At 45.2% G+C, this 12,711-nt stretch overlaps 1 protein-coding gene and 1 long non-coding RNA gene across 2 annotated transcripts in view; one reads left to right on the top strand and one right to left on the bottom strand.

Annotated features, from left to right (window-relative positions):
* Positions 1 to 12,711, top strand: part of CLNK (cytokine dependent hematopoietic cell linker) — a 158,471-nt gene that overhangs the window by 123,125 nt on the left and 22,635 nt on the right. The window contains exons 9-12 of the mRNA XM_079153986.1: positions 275 to 300; positions 726 to 745; positions 1,776 to 1,889; positions 7,472 to 7,725. Of these exons, the coding sequence (XP_079010112.1) occupies positions 275 to 300; positions 726 to 745; positions 1,776 to 1,889; positions 7,472 to 7,725 (414 nt within the window). The remainder of the gene's footprint in view (positions 1 to 274; positions 301 to 725; positions 746 to 1,775; positions 1,890 to 7,471; positions 7,726 to 12,711) is intronic.
* On the bottom strand, positions 7,728 to 12,685 carry LOC306670108. The gene is made up of 3 exons (XR_013766320.1): positions 11,826 to 12,685; positions 10,144 to 10,246; positions 7,728 to 8,961 (listed from the first exon to the last, which is right to left on the bottom strand). It is a non-coding gene; the product is annotated as an uncharacterized lncRNA (long non-coding RNA).

The following is a 12,711-nucleotide window of genomic DNA, read 5'->3' on the forward strand; positions in this document are numbered from 1 at the left end:
AGTCACACCAGCATTCTGTCATACATTAGCGGGTGACTATGGATAAGGTGGTCAACCTCCTACACCTCATTTTCTTCAAAGGTGAGATTTAATAGGACCACAGCACAACAGTGTTTAGCATCACGCCAAGCACCTACTAAGATCTCAGCGAATATTAGTCAACATTATCATCGATAGTATTTAAAATGGAATCGATTTCCATTTAAGTGTATGTAAGAATAACACTTGACAGTATTTTCTATAAATTCACTGGTTTTTTCCTCTTGTGTTCTAGAGAACAAATCCATAAGGGGCAACAAGGTAAGTGAAGTAATTAAAATATATTTGTTACTCTTTGTTTTTTCAGCATAGAAATGTGGGCCATATGGGGGCTGGGGATATAGCTCAGTTGGTAGAGTGCTTGCCTCCCAAGCTTAAGGCCCTGGATTCAATCCCCAAAGAAGAAATGATAAATTATAAGCAAACTACTAGAACTTATTTTTCCAATAATATTTAAGCTTCTACGTGGTTCACATTTTTTGTGTTTTTTTGTTGTTGTTGTTGTTTTTTTAAATGATGCTGGGGATTGAACCCAGGGCCTTAGTGCTTGCAAGGCAAGCACTCTACCAACTGAGCTATATCCCCAGCCCATAATTTATCATTTCTATTCATAAAAAAAAATTGTTACCCATTGGAGCTTGTCAAAGAACAACAAATGTCACTTCCAATTCTCTTTCCTTTTGCAGACTCCCGTACCACCTCCTCGGTAAGACGTTTAAAATCCTCTTTCGTTTCGCTTTGTACTTGAGTGATCTGTGCTGCCACTTGAAGGGAGAAACATTGGACACTGGAACCTGACGCACGTTGGCCAACAGACAGGGCTAAACCAGGCCTCAGTCGTCCATTGAGGCCTTCCTTCATTCAGTCACCTACCCAGGGTGCTTCCCTTGTTGTTTCTCCATGAGTGTATTTCTCTCCCATTCCTTCCCCTTTCTTTCCCTTCTTTTAGTACAGAAATCACCAGATCAAATGCAGGGCATGTATCTCGATGCCCGGATGCCTAGGAGATGGCTATGCCCACTACATGTACCTGGATCATAAGTCGATACATAAAACGACTTGTGATTTAGGCGAAGGGTTTACGATATAGAAATATATGTTTATGGAGGTGAATAATACATATAAATACAGCATTATTACATTTCTCCATGTATGCAGAGGCAAGAGCTGGAGCCCTGGCTGCTGAGACTCTGAGGGAGTTGGCCACTGTCCTCGGGCCCGAGTGGCTCTGCCGCAGCCCTGCAGTCTCTGGCCATCAGTTCTCCACCTCCCGCTCTCCCCTCCCAGAGGGAAGCGTCTTGTAGTAAACACTGTTGTTTTCTCTCTGCATCTCCAGCATCAACCAAAGTGCTGGATACACTTTATGAGCAAATGAATAAATGAGAACATAAAATGGGTGAGAGGGGCATTCACTGACCTTAAAACACTCTCTTATTAACTCAGGTCTTCCAGTCTGGGAGAAATGGAGGCCTTTATTCTACTTTCCCCAGGACTCCAAAAACTAAACAGGCAGCATTTTAAAAAGTGCCTGATGCCCTGGAGGAAATCACATCCCATGCTGTAGATCCAAGGGCAGTTGCGGGGAGGTAGACTTAGACTCATGGGAAGAATGATCACTGACGTTTGGAGCTACCTGGAAGGGGTTGGGCTGCTCCGCAGAGCCAAGGATGTAGAGGGCGGGTGAGGAGCCTCCTGTGCCGCAGGTAGGCTCAGGCCCCACTGTGGTCTTCACCCAGGCCTCCCACCACTCTCCCGAAGCAGCACCAGCCCCTGCCCCCGGCACCGGCACCAGAGAGCTGTGCACCTGTCCCTCAGAGACACACCTCTCCGGAAGCCCAAGGAAGGCCCAGGTGAGAGCCTAATTCTTGCTGCAGATGGAATGACCAGGAAGAGTGGCGGGCAGAGGGAGGCAAGGGAAGCCAAACAGCTCACTGCTCTAAAGGCACTCCCCCGGGGCCAGGGGGCCAGTGACACCCAGAGGTAAGAGTGGTAGAAACCCAGGGTTTGACTCTTCTCAGAAAGTATGGCCTCTCTGTAACCAAGTGAGCTATTGAAAGAATTCCTCCCTTGAGGCCTGCCTTTGTTGTTAAAATGTTAAATGCCAGGAGGAAATCAGGACATTATATAAAAATCAAAAAGAGGTTCAAACCATTCCAGAACCAATCCGAGTCCCAGCTTGCTATCCCTCAGGCTGGGAAAGATCTCCATGCTTTAAACCCCTCCTGTCAAAATCACTAGTGCCATTTTTGACAAATATTTAAAAACAAAACCTCTGGAATTAAGGGCTAATGATGATCTACAGTCCCAAACATGCGGGGCACTTGGCAGCTGATGCTCATCGTAAAATGTGACTAAACGCAACGAACATATTTTCCCAAGAGAGTTTAAATTCCCGAAGTTGCCTTACTTTGGAAGTCGGGGCGAGGCTGGCACCTCCTTCCTTCTTTCTGCTTTGTGACTGAGGGCTTGCCGTGGGAGAGTCAGGCACAGGGCTCGATGCCTTCTCTAGAGGCCTTTCTCAGGAGCCCAGGAATCGAGGACATGAGGCCCATTCTGAGCTTCGGTGGGGACCCCATGCCGCGCGGGTTCTGATGGGGACACAGATGGCCCAGGCCATCGCCCCCCAGCTGTGTTGTGAAGGTCTCACCTTTCCATCCTTTACACTCAGGCCGCATAACAGACCTCTTAGAAAGCACCCTTCCTGTCCTCTGTCCCGAGGCAGGGCCTTCAGGTCTGTGGGAAATGGCGCGGGGTCTCACATCTGCATTCAAACTGCCCCATTGAAATTTAGGTTCTGCTGCTTATGAACTGGCTTCTGGGGGCAGGGGTTCTCAGTTGGGGGCACTTTGCCCTCCCTCCCCGCAGGGGACAGGCTGGAGAAGTTTGGGTTGGTGGAGAGTCGGTGTTGGCATGGAGGGAGAGGAGCAGGATTACTGCTGAGCCCCCTGCAGTTGCTGGGGAGCCCTGCGCAGGGACAAGAGGCCTGGGAGGTTCTTGTGCACACGTGAAGAGACCCTGCCTCAGGACACCCTGAAAAATGTGGAATAGAATGTTTTTGAGGCCAAGGATTTTCTTTACTGCATGCTTATGACCTTGAGCCCTTTTTTTTTTTCCACGGTGCTGGGGATTGAGCCCAGGGCCTTGTCCTGAGAGGCAAGCACTCTACCCACTGAGCTATCTCCCCAGCCCAACTTTGAGCCCTTTCTATGCGTGCGTGCCCTCCTCACCCCTTAAATGCCCTGAGATTCTATCTTCCCGCTCCACTCCAAAGGGAAAGACTAGCTCATTTGGGTATCCACACTTCCTGGAGGTGACTGACACACCATTGTGGGTGTTTGACAAACATACATCTCCTCCTGCAGCTTCCAAAGGCACCTAACCAGAGCAGGAGTCGGCAAAGTTGCTCCATTTGGATTTTCACTTTCAGAGTGAAAGACAGAGAGGCAGCGGCAATAGCAGACCCTTAGACCTATGCATGGTGTCAAAGAATTGGAAATAAAATGTACCATCCAGAAACCCTTGGTCAAAATGTTAAGAACTGGTTGGAACAGAGAGAAATAAGGAGACAGAAAATGGGACTGATAAAATCCCACAGGTGATGAGGTTATTGGATGTGAAGAAGAGGCTTTGATCTTTTTTCTGCTTCTTTGTACTGGAAAGAACAAGATCTTGGGTCCCAGAAGAACTGGGTTTGGATTTCATCTGAGCCGCTTCTGGCTGGGTGATTCCAGAAAGCTCCTTAAGACCTCTAAGTCCTGCTGTCCTTAAGAAAATAACCAACTCTGTGTAATGGGGTTGTGAGGAGGAGGTATGGATTTCTATAAAGTGCCTAGGATAATATCTGTCACATCATAGGAAAGAAAAATAGTGACCTAGCATCCCCATCTGTACACAGCAGATTTAGGAGCCAGAAATCCTTTGATCCTACAAACAGGCTAGAAATTCTAGTGCAGGATTTCTCACCATGACTTTGCACTAAAATAATGAGAAAGCTTTTTAGCAGGCACTGTTCAGAGCTGGGGCCGTAGCTCAGTGGAACAGCACTTGCCTCCCATGTGTGAGGCCCCAGGTTCGATCCCTAACACTGCAATATAATAATAATAATAATATTTAAATAATGTACTACCCCAGTATCTGTTTGAGTTGCTGTCTGGCAGGTTCTGAGCATTTTCCATGTGCAGCAGGGCTAGGAACCAGAGGGAACTAGGTGCTAGGAATGTACCCCCACAAGACCTTTGAGCCCCTGAGCCTTGTCTATGCCCAAGTTTCCAGTGCCTGACAGCAGGCTCCCTCCACCACTGAAGTGTCCCCCTACAGTCACTCCAGTCCATAATGCTGCCATTGAAGGGGTGTGAGTTGGTGCTTGGTGTCTCTGGGCCCTGTAGGTGCAGTTCACATTCATTGGATCATGGGAGACCTGGGCTGGACCTCTTTGCTACAGACACCTCCAAGGAGGAATGGCATTTTGTCTTGTTCCCTCTTCCTGTAAAGTACGGCACCCCAAGGCTTAGAAGGGCAGTGGATGGTCCCAAGGTGCTCAGTAAATCTTAATTCCCGTGGGCCCCTCATGTCACCAAGCGTCAGAGAGGTGGGATAACTCAGTCAGAGCCCAGGGAGGCAGGTGGCTCCTGAGGGAGCAGAGGCATGCCAAGCCAGGAGAGCACAGGCAGAGGCACATCTGCGTCAGGAGGAGAGCTGCGCCTTCCATTGCTCTCCAGCAGGTCCACATGGGTGGTCGGACAGCTTGAGTGTGACCCAGGTCACATGTAAACAACTGTGAGGCTGGGAAAATGCGCCCCTCCCCTTCCCAGCAGCTGCTCTATAAAGCACTGGGGATGTGTCAACCCCAGGCGGGACCGTGATGTACAGCTGGCCATCAGCTGCAGGGACTGCAGGCAGCTCGGGCTGTGGCAGCTGCAGCCCATGATGGCCACGCGGCCCTGAATGGCGGCCGTGATTCCAGCTATTGTCTTTCAGCCCCTGTCAGTCTCCATCGGCTCTGCCATTCTCTTTTTTGAAGCTAAGTCTTGGCTTCACAAAACAATTGCTGAATGAATGGAAGCACTTCAGTTCAGGGAAATGTCATTTAGATCATTCATTGGCAACTAACCTTTGAAGTTTGGAGAACGGGGTGGGGGGGAAGTTCTCAACCATTTCTGCACCATGATTGCTATTGTTACGATATCTCTATGTTTGATATTTCTTTGCCCAGTTCATTTTTTCTTCACTTAAGTACATTTAATTAAAACAAAGACTTACAGCCATAAATAATCACAGCACAGTTCCACACTAAAACTTTGACCCTGAGGAAATGTCTATTATAAGAGATGAGACACGAATGTTAGATGAATGCTTAGGAAATGCTGCAGCCAGGTTGAGGAGCTCTCCTGGAAGTACTCTGAACGGGAGCTAAAAAGAGAGGCACCTTACAACTCTGAATCCAAGGCCCAGGCCCCAGATAAAATCATTAAGTAGTATCGGGAGTACCCACATTTCTTCATCCTACCTGCTCACCAGGCCCAGCGCTGAGTCTTCTGTCTGTATTAGCCCCACTATCCCATGACTGTCTGGATTTGTCCATTTTATAGATGGGAACACTAAACTTCAGAGAGGGAACTGAACTTATCAGGGGTGACAGAGCCCACAGATGGCAAAGAAAGGATTCAAATCCAATTCATTCTAAACTAAGAGATGTTCAGGAAGGTCCACACTTGTAGTAAACGGTAACATCCTTAAACTTATACCAAGCACATATTATGCACAAGAAATAATGTGAGAACTCTTTTTCCATGGAGTTAATGGCCATGTGTCCTTGGCCATCTCCATGGACATCTCCATGGTCAGAGATGCTCCCTCTGAGGCCACGTGGTCCTGGGAAGGATCGAATGGACAGAGGCCAGAGGGTCTCACCCTGCTATGCAAAGAAGGCAGCCTACAGTCCCCACGTTGTCTTAAAATTCAGTTTGTTAAAGTGACACGTTCCAAATCCTACCTTTCCTGAAGCCTCAAATTTCAATCTGTAAAATGTATTGCTCTATTTATAAATTGAGTCATTTTATCTGAAGAGAAACACAATCACTCTGCTTGTTCTGCAAATGTGAACTAACTCAAGCAAGATAGGTTAAGTTATCTTAGACAGTAAGAAGTACTTACAAACTCAGTTAAGTCTACTTAAATATTTGAAATGTCTTTATAAATGGAGCGTACCTGATTTTTAAGTACTTCTAATGCTGGCAAGGTAGTTTTAAATTCTAGCAACCAAAACTTTAACAATTTTTGTAAATCTAATAAAGTAAATGTACATAGATAGATAAATGTAGAAAAATTCAATCTCTCTTGCACAGCTTAAATGCTTTATAAATGGAGTTGATTTATATGCTTGTCAAATGGGAGTCAAACGTGTCTTGACTATCGTAAGTTAAAATTGCAAGTCTAAAATCGATGATACATTTTAAATTGAAGCCACAGTCAATCCATCAGCATCCCTACTATGCCAGAGTCTCTTAAACATTAAAAACACTGAGATTAGCCTCAATTCACTGCAAATTAATTAGTAGTATGGGTGTTTGTCCTACTTGGTTGCCTCTGACTGTATCTTTATCTTCTTACCTTCCAATTAAAAGGCAAGGGAGGTGCAGAGGTGCTATCTGTCTCACATGGGTTGAGAGAGGATGTTAAAAGCTGTGGAACCCAAGGACAGTCACCCTAGCTTAGAGATTTGAGACCAGGAAAGTATCTGGGTGCCATGTGCTCTGGAGCCATCTGAGAGACTCAGGATCTTGGGATCCACTGCTCCGATGAGGTTGGCAGGGCAGAATTAACTCCATGGTGGCATTTTGAGGTTTGAAGAAGTTGACTTGGTATAATGAACATCTGGGAGATGATGCTGAGACTCAGCCACTGTCCCTAGGGTTGAATTCCGTGTTGGATTCTTTTCCTTTCCTTTCCTCCTTCTCATGACTCTATTCCTGTCTCAGGCCCCTTTTCATTGTCAGAAATCTTTCTTTTACAGTGCCTTCCTGGGCTGCCTCTGTACCTGACAGCTTCATATTTAAACCCTTTACATTTTCTCAGAGGAAAAACCTGAGAGCTTTAAAATCTAGTTAATAATAGGTCTGACTGTATGAAATTTGACATGGTAATCAAATGTCAGAAGAAATGACGATGTCATTTAAATTCTCCTAAAATGAGAAGCAAGTGTATTCCTGTCCTTGCAGTCACCATCTTTTATACTGGCTTTTATTTTCCTTAGAAAATTATGAGAAAAAATAACCTGCTTTAGATTTATAGAAGAGTGATAAATATCACACTGGACTATGGGCTGTTAATTTGGCAATGAAGATGTAATCAAAGTTTTATAAGGGCTCCGGATGACTTTATCTTGGTGATCATGAATTGGATTTTATTAACACCATGTTTCTTTTTCATACAGACAGATAAACTTACAGGACTTAAGTGGGGTAAGTAGCAATTTTGTCTTGGGAAACAAAAAGGGAATTTGTGTGCATTCAGTGTCCACAATGAGCGAGATTCTCTCTGCTTCGGGTACTCCATCACACTTTGTTCTTGCTGCAGCCATGCTCAGGATGAATGATCCTCCCTCTTTTAAAGATGGGAAACCTAAAATTAAGCAGGTTCTGATCCAGAGGGTAGACCAAGGCCCTCTCTGCCCCACGGTCATTCGGTGTTGATAGACACAGCGAGGAGCAAGCCCACTTCCCAGCGGGAGGACACAAGGCCCCCCTCCTGCTTCCAGTCTCCACCGTTACAGAAATGAAATGCTGGAAGCCCTGTTGCTCTATGCTGTTCATTCCTCACAGGAAAGCAGGACTGCAAAGTAGAAGGAAGATGAGACTCAGAGCCACACAGATCTGGATTTGGACCCTGTTCTACCCCTAGTAGTGTTTGCGAACTTTGGCAAGTGCCCCACTCACCAGGGCCATTAAATAGAGAGGGGCACACTTCTTTACAAAGTTGTGATAAAGCCAAAGTAAATACACGATGGCCAAGTGACTGGTAGAGGCTCAACAAGTAGCAAGGACATCAGGCAGGATGGCACTATCGCAGAACCCTTCAAAGCTGCCATGTCCTCACCTCCCCAAAGAGGACATTCCTTAAGAAGGTGGTGGACCTGTGACTGATGAAAAGCTTCGTCCACCAGCACGAACGGCCTCACCTGGCTCGCCCTGGACTCCCCAGGGGCTCGGTTCTTGTCAGTATTTGCCCTTCACCTCCATCTAGATCATAGAGGTCCATTTCTTTCCTGATTTTCTTTGTATTTGTTGGCTTTATGAGAATGCTAACATCAGGAGTCACATGTCTAGTTTGTCACTCAAACAAGATATTTAGTAATACCTTTAGTCCCTAAAGTCCTAGAAGGAGCGAGCAGGTGACGGTGCTCTTGCTTACACATCTAAGGTGCCCGAACCCAGGATTCTCCCTTTAGTTGGGGTTTCTGTGCCTCAAGTAGAGGTTGGCAGCTACTCAAGATGACTTCAAGTCTGTAACACAAAGGTCAGTCTGAAAGGGCAAGCGGCCCCCGGTCATAAGCAAGCAAGAAGGAAATGGGGAGGCAGGAGAGAGCATGCAGGGCTGCTGACTTTCTTTGCAATTCCGGCCAGCTTCTGGAAGCTGGTATCCTCTGAAGAACAAGGTCTAATAGAAATACTCATTCTTACTTAAGTTTTGCCAACATGCTCCTGCATTGTTTGTCTAGACTGAGACTCAAGGTCATTTCTCCATTGCAAAAGCCCATCCAGAAGGTAAATGTCACGCTGTGTGCACATTGAGTGATTGCTTAATTATGTCTTGTAAAGTAAAATATATTTCAGCAGAAATGATGTGCTGACTCAAATTCACATGGCACTCTGTAGTTTTCAAAGTGAGTAGAGACGCATAGTCTCATTTCATCCTTTCGAAGCCCTGAGAGAACAAATGAAGACAGAGGGGTGGCAAATCGCCACTTTCCCCAGTTGGCAGAAGATAGACCAGTCCCTAAAATCTCCAAGTCCAGAGTCCTGACTCTCTGCCTTAAAAATTACAGGGACAGCCTGAGCGAAAAGAAAAGGAAAGAAAAGAAAAGAAAAGAAAAGAAAAGAAAAGAAAAGAAAAGAAAAGAAAAGAAAAGAAAAGAAAAGAAAAAGGAGGGAGGGAGAGAAAGAAGGAAGAAAGGGAGAGAAACGAGGGGCAAGAGGGAAGAAAGATGGACAGCAGGAGGTGATATTTCTATCTCACTTGAAAATGCCTATTTTCTAACAACAAACAAAGTTAAAGTAGAAAAACAAGAGATAGTGCACTTTCCTAACTGCATTGATTTTAAAATTCAGAGCCCTCCAGCAAAAAATTGGCTGGGTCTCAATGAGATAAAACAACTGCTCCCCCAGAGGCAGGCTTCTCTGCTGCTCTTACCTTCTGCCTCCCTCTCCTTTGACAGCCCAAGCACTCCTGCGGCCTCGGAGTGAGCACTGTGAACTGCCAGGTTCAAAGTCCTGGGGAGGCCTCCCGGGGGGACTTCCAAACCACTGGTTAGAATGGATTCGTGGCCCTTTGCACTTGGCCATTGATTTGCTTTGATTTTCTCTCCTAATGAACAGCATGTTCTCCTTCCAGAACCGTAGGGGAACCATGGTCTTTAAAACAAAAAGACCTGCTCGCTGGCTGGCTTCACACAAGACATAGGATGCCTTTGCGAGCAAACTGTTGCTACAGGTTTCTTATCTATGGAGCAAATGTGAGCTGGCAGCTGGGTGCAGGCCAGCTTAGTTGCAAGGTGGCTGTGGGAACCTGGGCAGATGGCACCAACTCTTTGGATCTCATCTGTAAGCCAAGGACATTTCACCTTTTTTTGGACTTCAGACCCCTTTAATAATTTGATGCTGAGTTAATATAACTTCCTCATCCCACCAAAAAAGTATGCACATATTTAAAGGGAAAAAACATTTTCATTTCAAAAGGTTCATAAATCTCGATGGAGCACCAATGGCCTTCCCATCCCATAGGTTAAACAAGTTTCGGTCAACCTGCCATCTGAGGTCATCTCCAGCTGACTCAATGCATGAAATAGACTTCACATAATTATTTGTAGTCAAGCAGCAAATGTCATACCTGCTGTAAAGATCCTTGCTTCTTCAAGAGTTCATTGTGGTGAGGGATGAAGGGCCAAAACTGTGGACATTTGCATGACAAAGGACAGTCAGGAATTCCACCACTTTTAAGGAAAGAAAGAAAAAGGAGATGTTTGAGAAGATAAATGGTTGTGTCTAAAAAGAGTAATACAAGTATTTTCGGCCCATTTTTAAAAGTAAACATTCAGAATAAGTATAAAGAAAAGATTACTCATAGCCTCATCACTTAAACACAATCTCTATTGGTATTTTGTATCAGTTCAAACCCATTTTTTGTGTAAACACACACGTACATTGAAAACATACTAGCATGCCAATGTATCGTGGGCCCAGCTTTTGTCCTGAGCTTTGCCATGAGGCAAGCACACAGTGCCATTTCAGTCCCTTCTCTACATCGCTACCTTCAAATGCCTTCAGCATATTTCAGTAAGCAGGTATCACACCAAAATTAACAATTCTTATTTATCCGGACTTGTGATACTGTCCAGCTATATGAAGCTACAAGTCATGATGCTGAACACCTTGTACCTGAAGCTTGGTCCAGAGTTCAGGTTGTTTCTTGGAAATAGTCTCATTAAGGCAATTATTGCAATAGGAATAGAATATTTCTAAGACCCTTTATAACTATGGTTAATTTGATTTCCAATAGAGTCAAAGCAATTTATAGTACCATTAGCAGATGGTATGCTTGTCTGTTATAGCATACAAAAAAGTATAAAATTTGGGGTTTTGTTCAGCCTTTTGGAGAATTATAGATTTTTTAAAACTCTATACTAATGAAATTTTTTCAAAATTCTACTATATTTTTAAAATCTATGCTAACAAAATTGTTTCCCAAATTCTACTAACCAGATGTTTTAAAAGTACATAAAGTATTAAATTTTCTAACACTAAAAGTCACTGAACATTTTATTTTATTTAATACAGGTCCTTGAAGCAGAAAAAGGTGAATTCTTTAATTTTCTTGCCTGAATGCCATTATATTGTGCTCAGTTTCTGGATCTCTAGGGCTAGTCGTAATTCAGAAGCAGTGTTCTGAAGCCCGGATGCAAGGATGGGTGTGTGTGTGCGTGTGTGTGTGTGTGTGTGTGTGGTGGAGGGATCCAGAGGGCTCCAGGACCTCAGAGTCCACTCAAAAGTCCCCTGGTCTAAACAAGGAAATGTAAATCTGGGTTGAATCAGCCACAGGTACTCACCAAAAGAGTGACACTGTCACCCCTGACACTTGCCAATGGCTTTGCTGTCCCCCTGCTCCAAAGATTGTGGTGTCTCTGCTGCTAATACCATCCATGCACCTGTGCCTTAATTTACACACACACACACACACACACACACACACACGTACACACGCACCGTTGGTACCATTATCAGAGAAGCATGCAGTCTGACAACACTAAGGGGCAGGATGCGGAGCAGGCAGTGCCTGAACCTACCCTTGTTTGAAATGCTGTCCATGTTGAATGATCAAATATGTTCAGAGGAAAAGGACCTGCTCATGGCCCAAAGAGAGAACCAGAGACAGCATGGTTCCATGGAGCAACGCAGGACAGGTTCCACAGACCTACTGCCAACTCCCCGAGTGATTTGGGTCAAGGTGGATGTCCTCAGTGGGTCTCAAGTCTGCTCTTCTCTATGTATCAAGGAAACCAAAGAGGGGCCTACCTGAGTTTGTGAAGTCCCAAGGGTCCCTGATGGAGCAGTGGGGGTTTGAGGACGATTTTAAAACTGAACGTGTCCTTCCCCACAGGAAATCTCAACACACAACTCAGGCGTTGATACACCAGACTCCAGTGTTCATCAACACAAAATGTGCATGTGGCACTATGCAGCTCAAGAGGGCCAGATGCTCCGGATGGCTGTTGGTGACACAGAATGGCTTTACTGGATGTGTTATTAATGGGCCAGTCAGTGGCTCCAATCACAATTCAAGTAACCACAGTTGTTCAAACATGTTTAGTTTGTGACCAACCTTGGACACAGCACAGACTCACATCCGAAAACAGTGTCATCAGCGTCTGCATGCTTCCCTGGCTTCGTCACCTACATCACAGCTGGGAGAGGCTTTTACAGGGTTTCATATTCAGTAGTCGTCTGTGCCCTTGGTAATTCTGGATGGCTAGTTAAACTCTCTCCACGACGAAAAGGAAATAAAACGCAGCAACACCACTGGCATATGTAATTACTAAATAACTCCAGTGGGTATGTTTGGCAGAACTTTTCAAAACGTGATGATCAAGGGGAAAACATTGAGGAAATACAGCCCTGGTGGTAACCAGCTGGGAACTGCCAGTCCACACCAGAGTCCTGCAAGCTCCCTTTCCTATGGCGGGAAGGGTCTAAGAACATGGGTGTCTGGTGCTGGTGTTGAGCATACCTGTCCCCTCATTACCCAGAGCAGTCCTTTGGTTTAACTTTCTTCTCACCAAGAGCTCAGTTCAGAGCTCATCTCTCAGAAAATTTGCTTTAGCCCACAGTCTGGATCCCAAAGTAATACTTAATTTACTTTCTATCACTCACACTGTGTGAAATGCAAGTACTGATCTGTTTG

Source organism: Sciurus vulgaris, assembly GCF_902686455.1.
Source record: "Sciurus vulgaris genome assembly, chromosome: 9".
Taxonomy (NCBI): domain Eukaryota; kingdom Metazoa; phylum Chordata; class Mammalia; order Rodentia; family Sciuridae; genus Sciurus; species Sciurus vulgaris.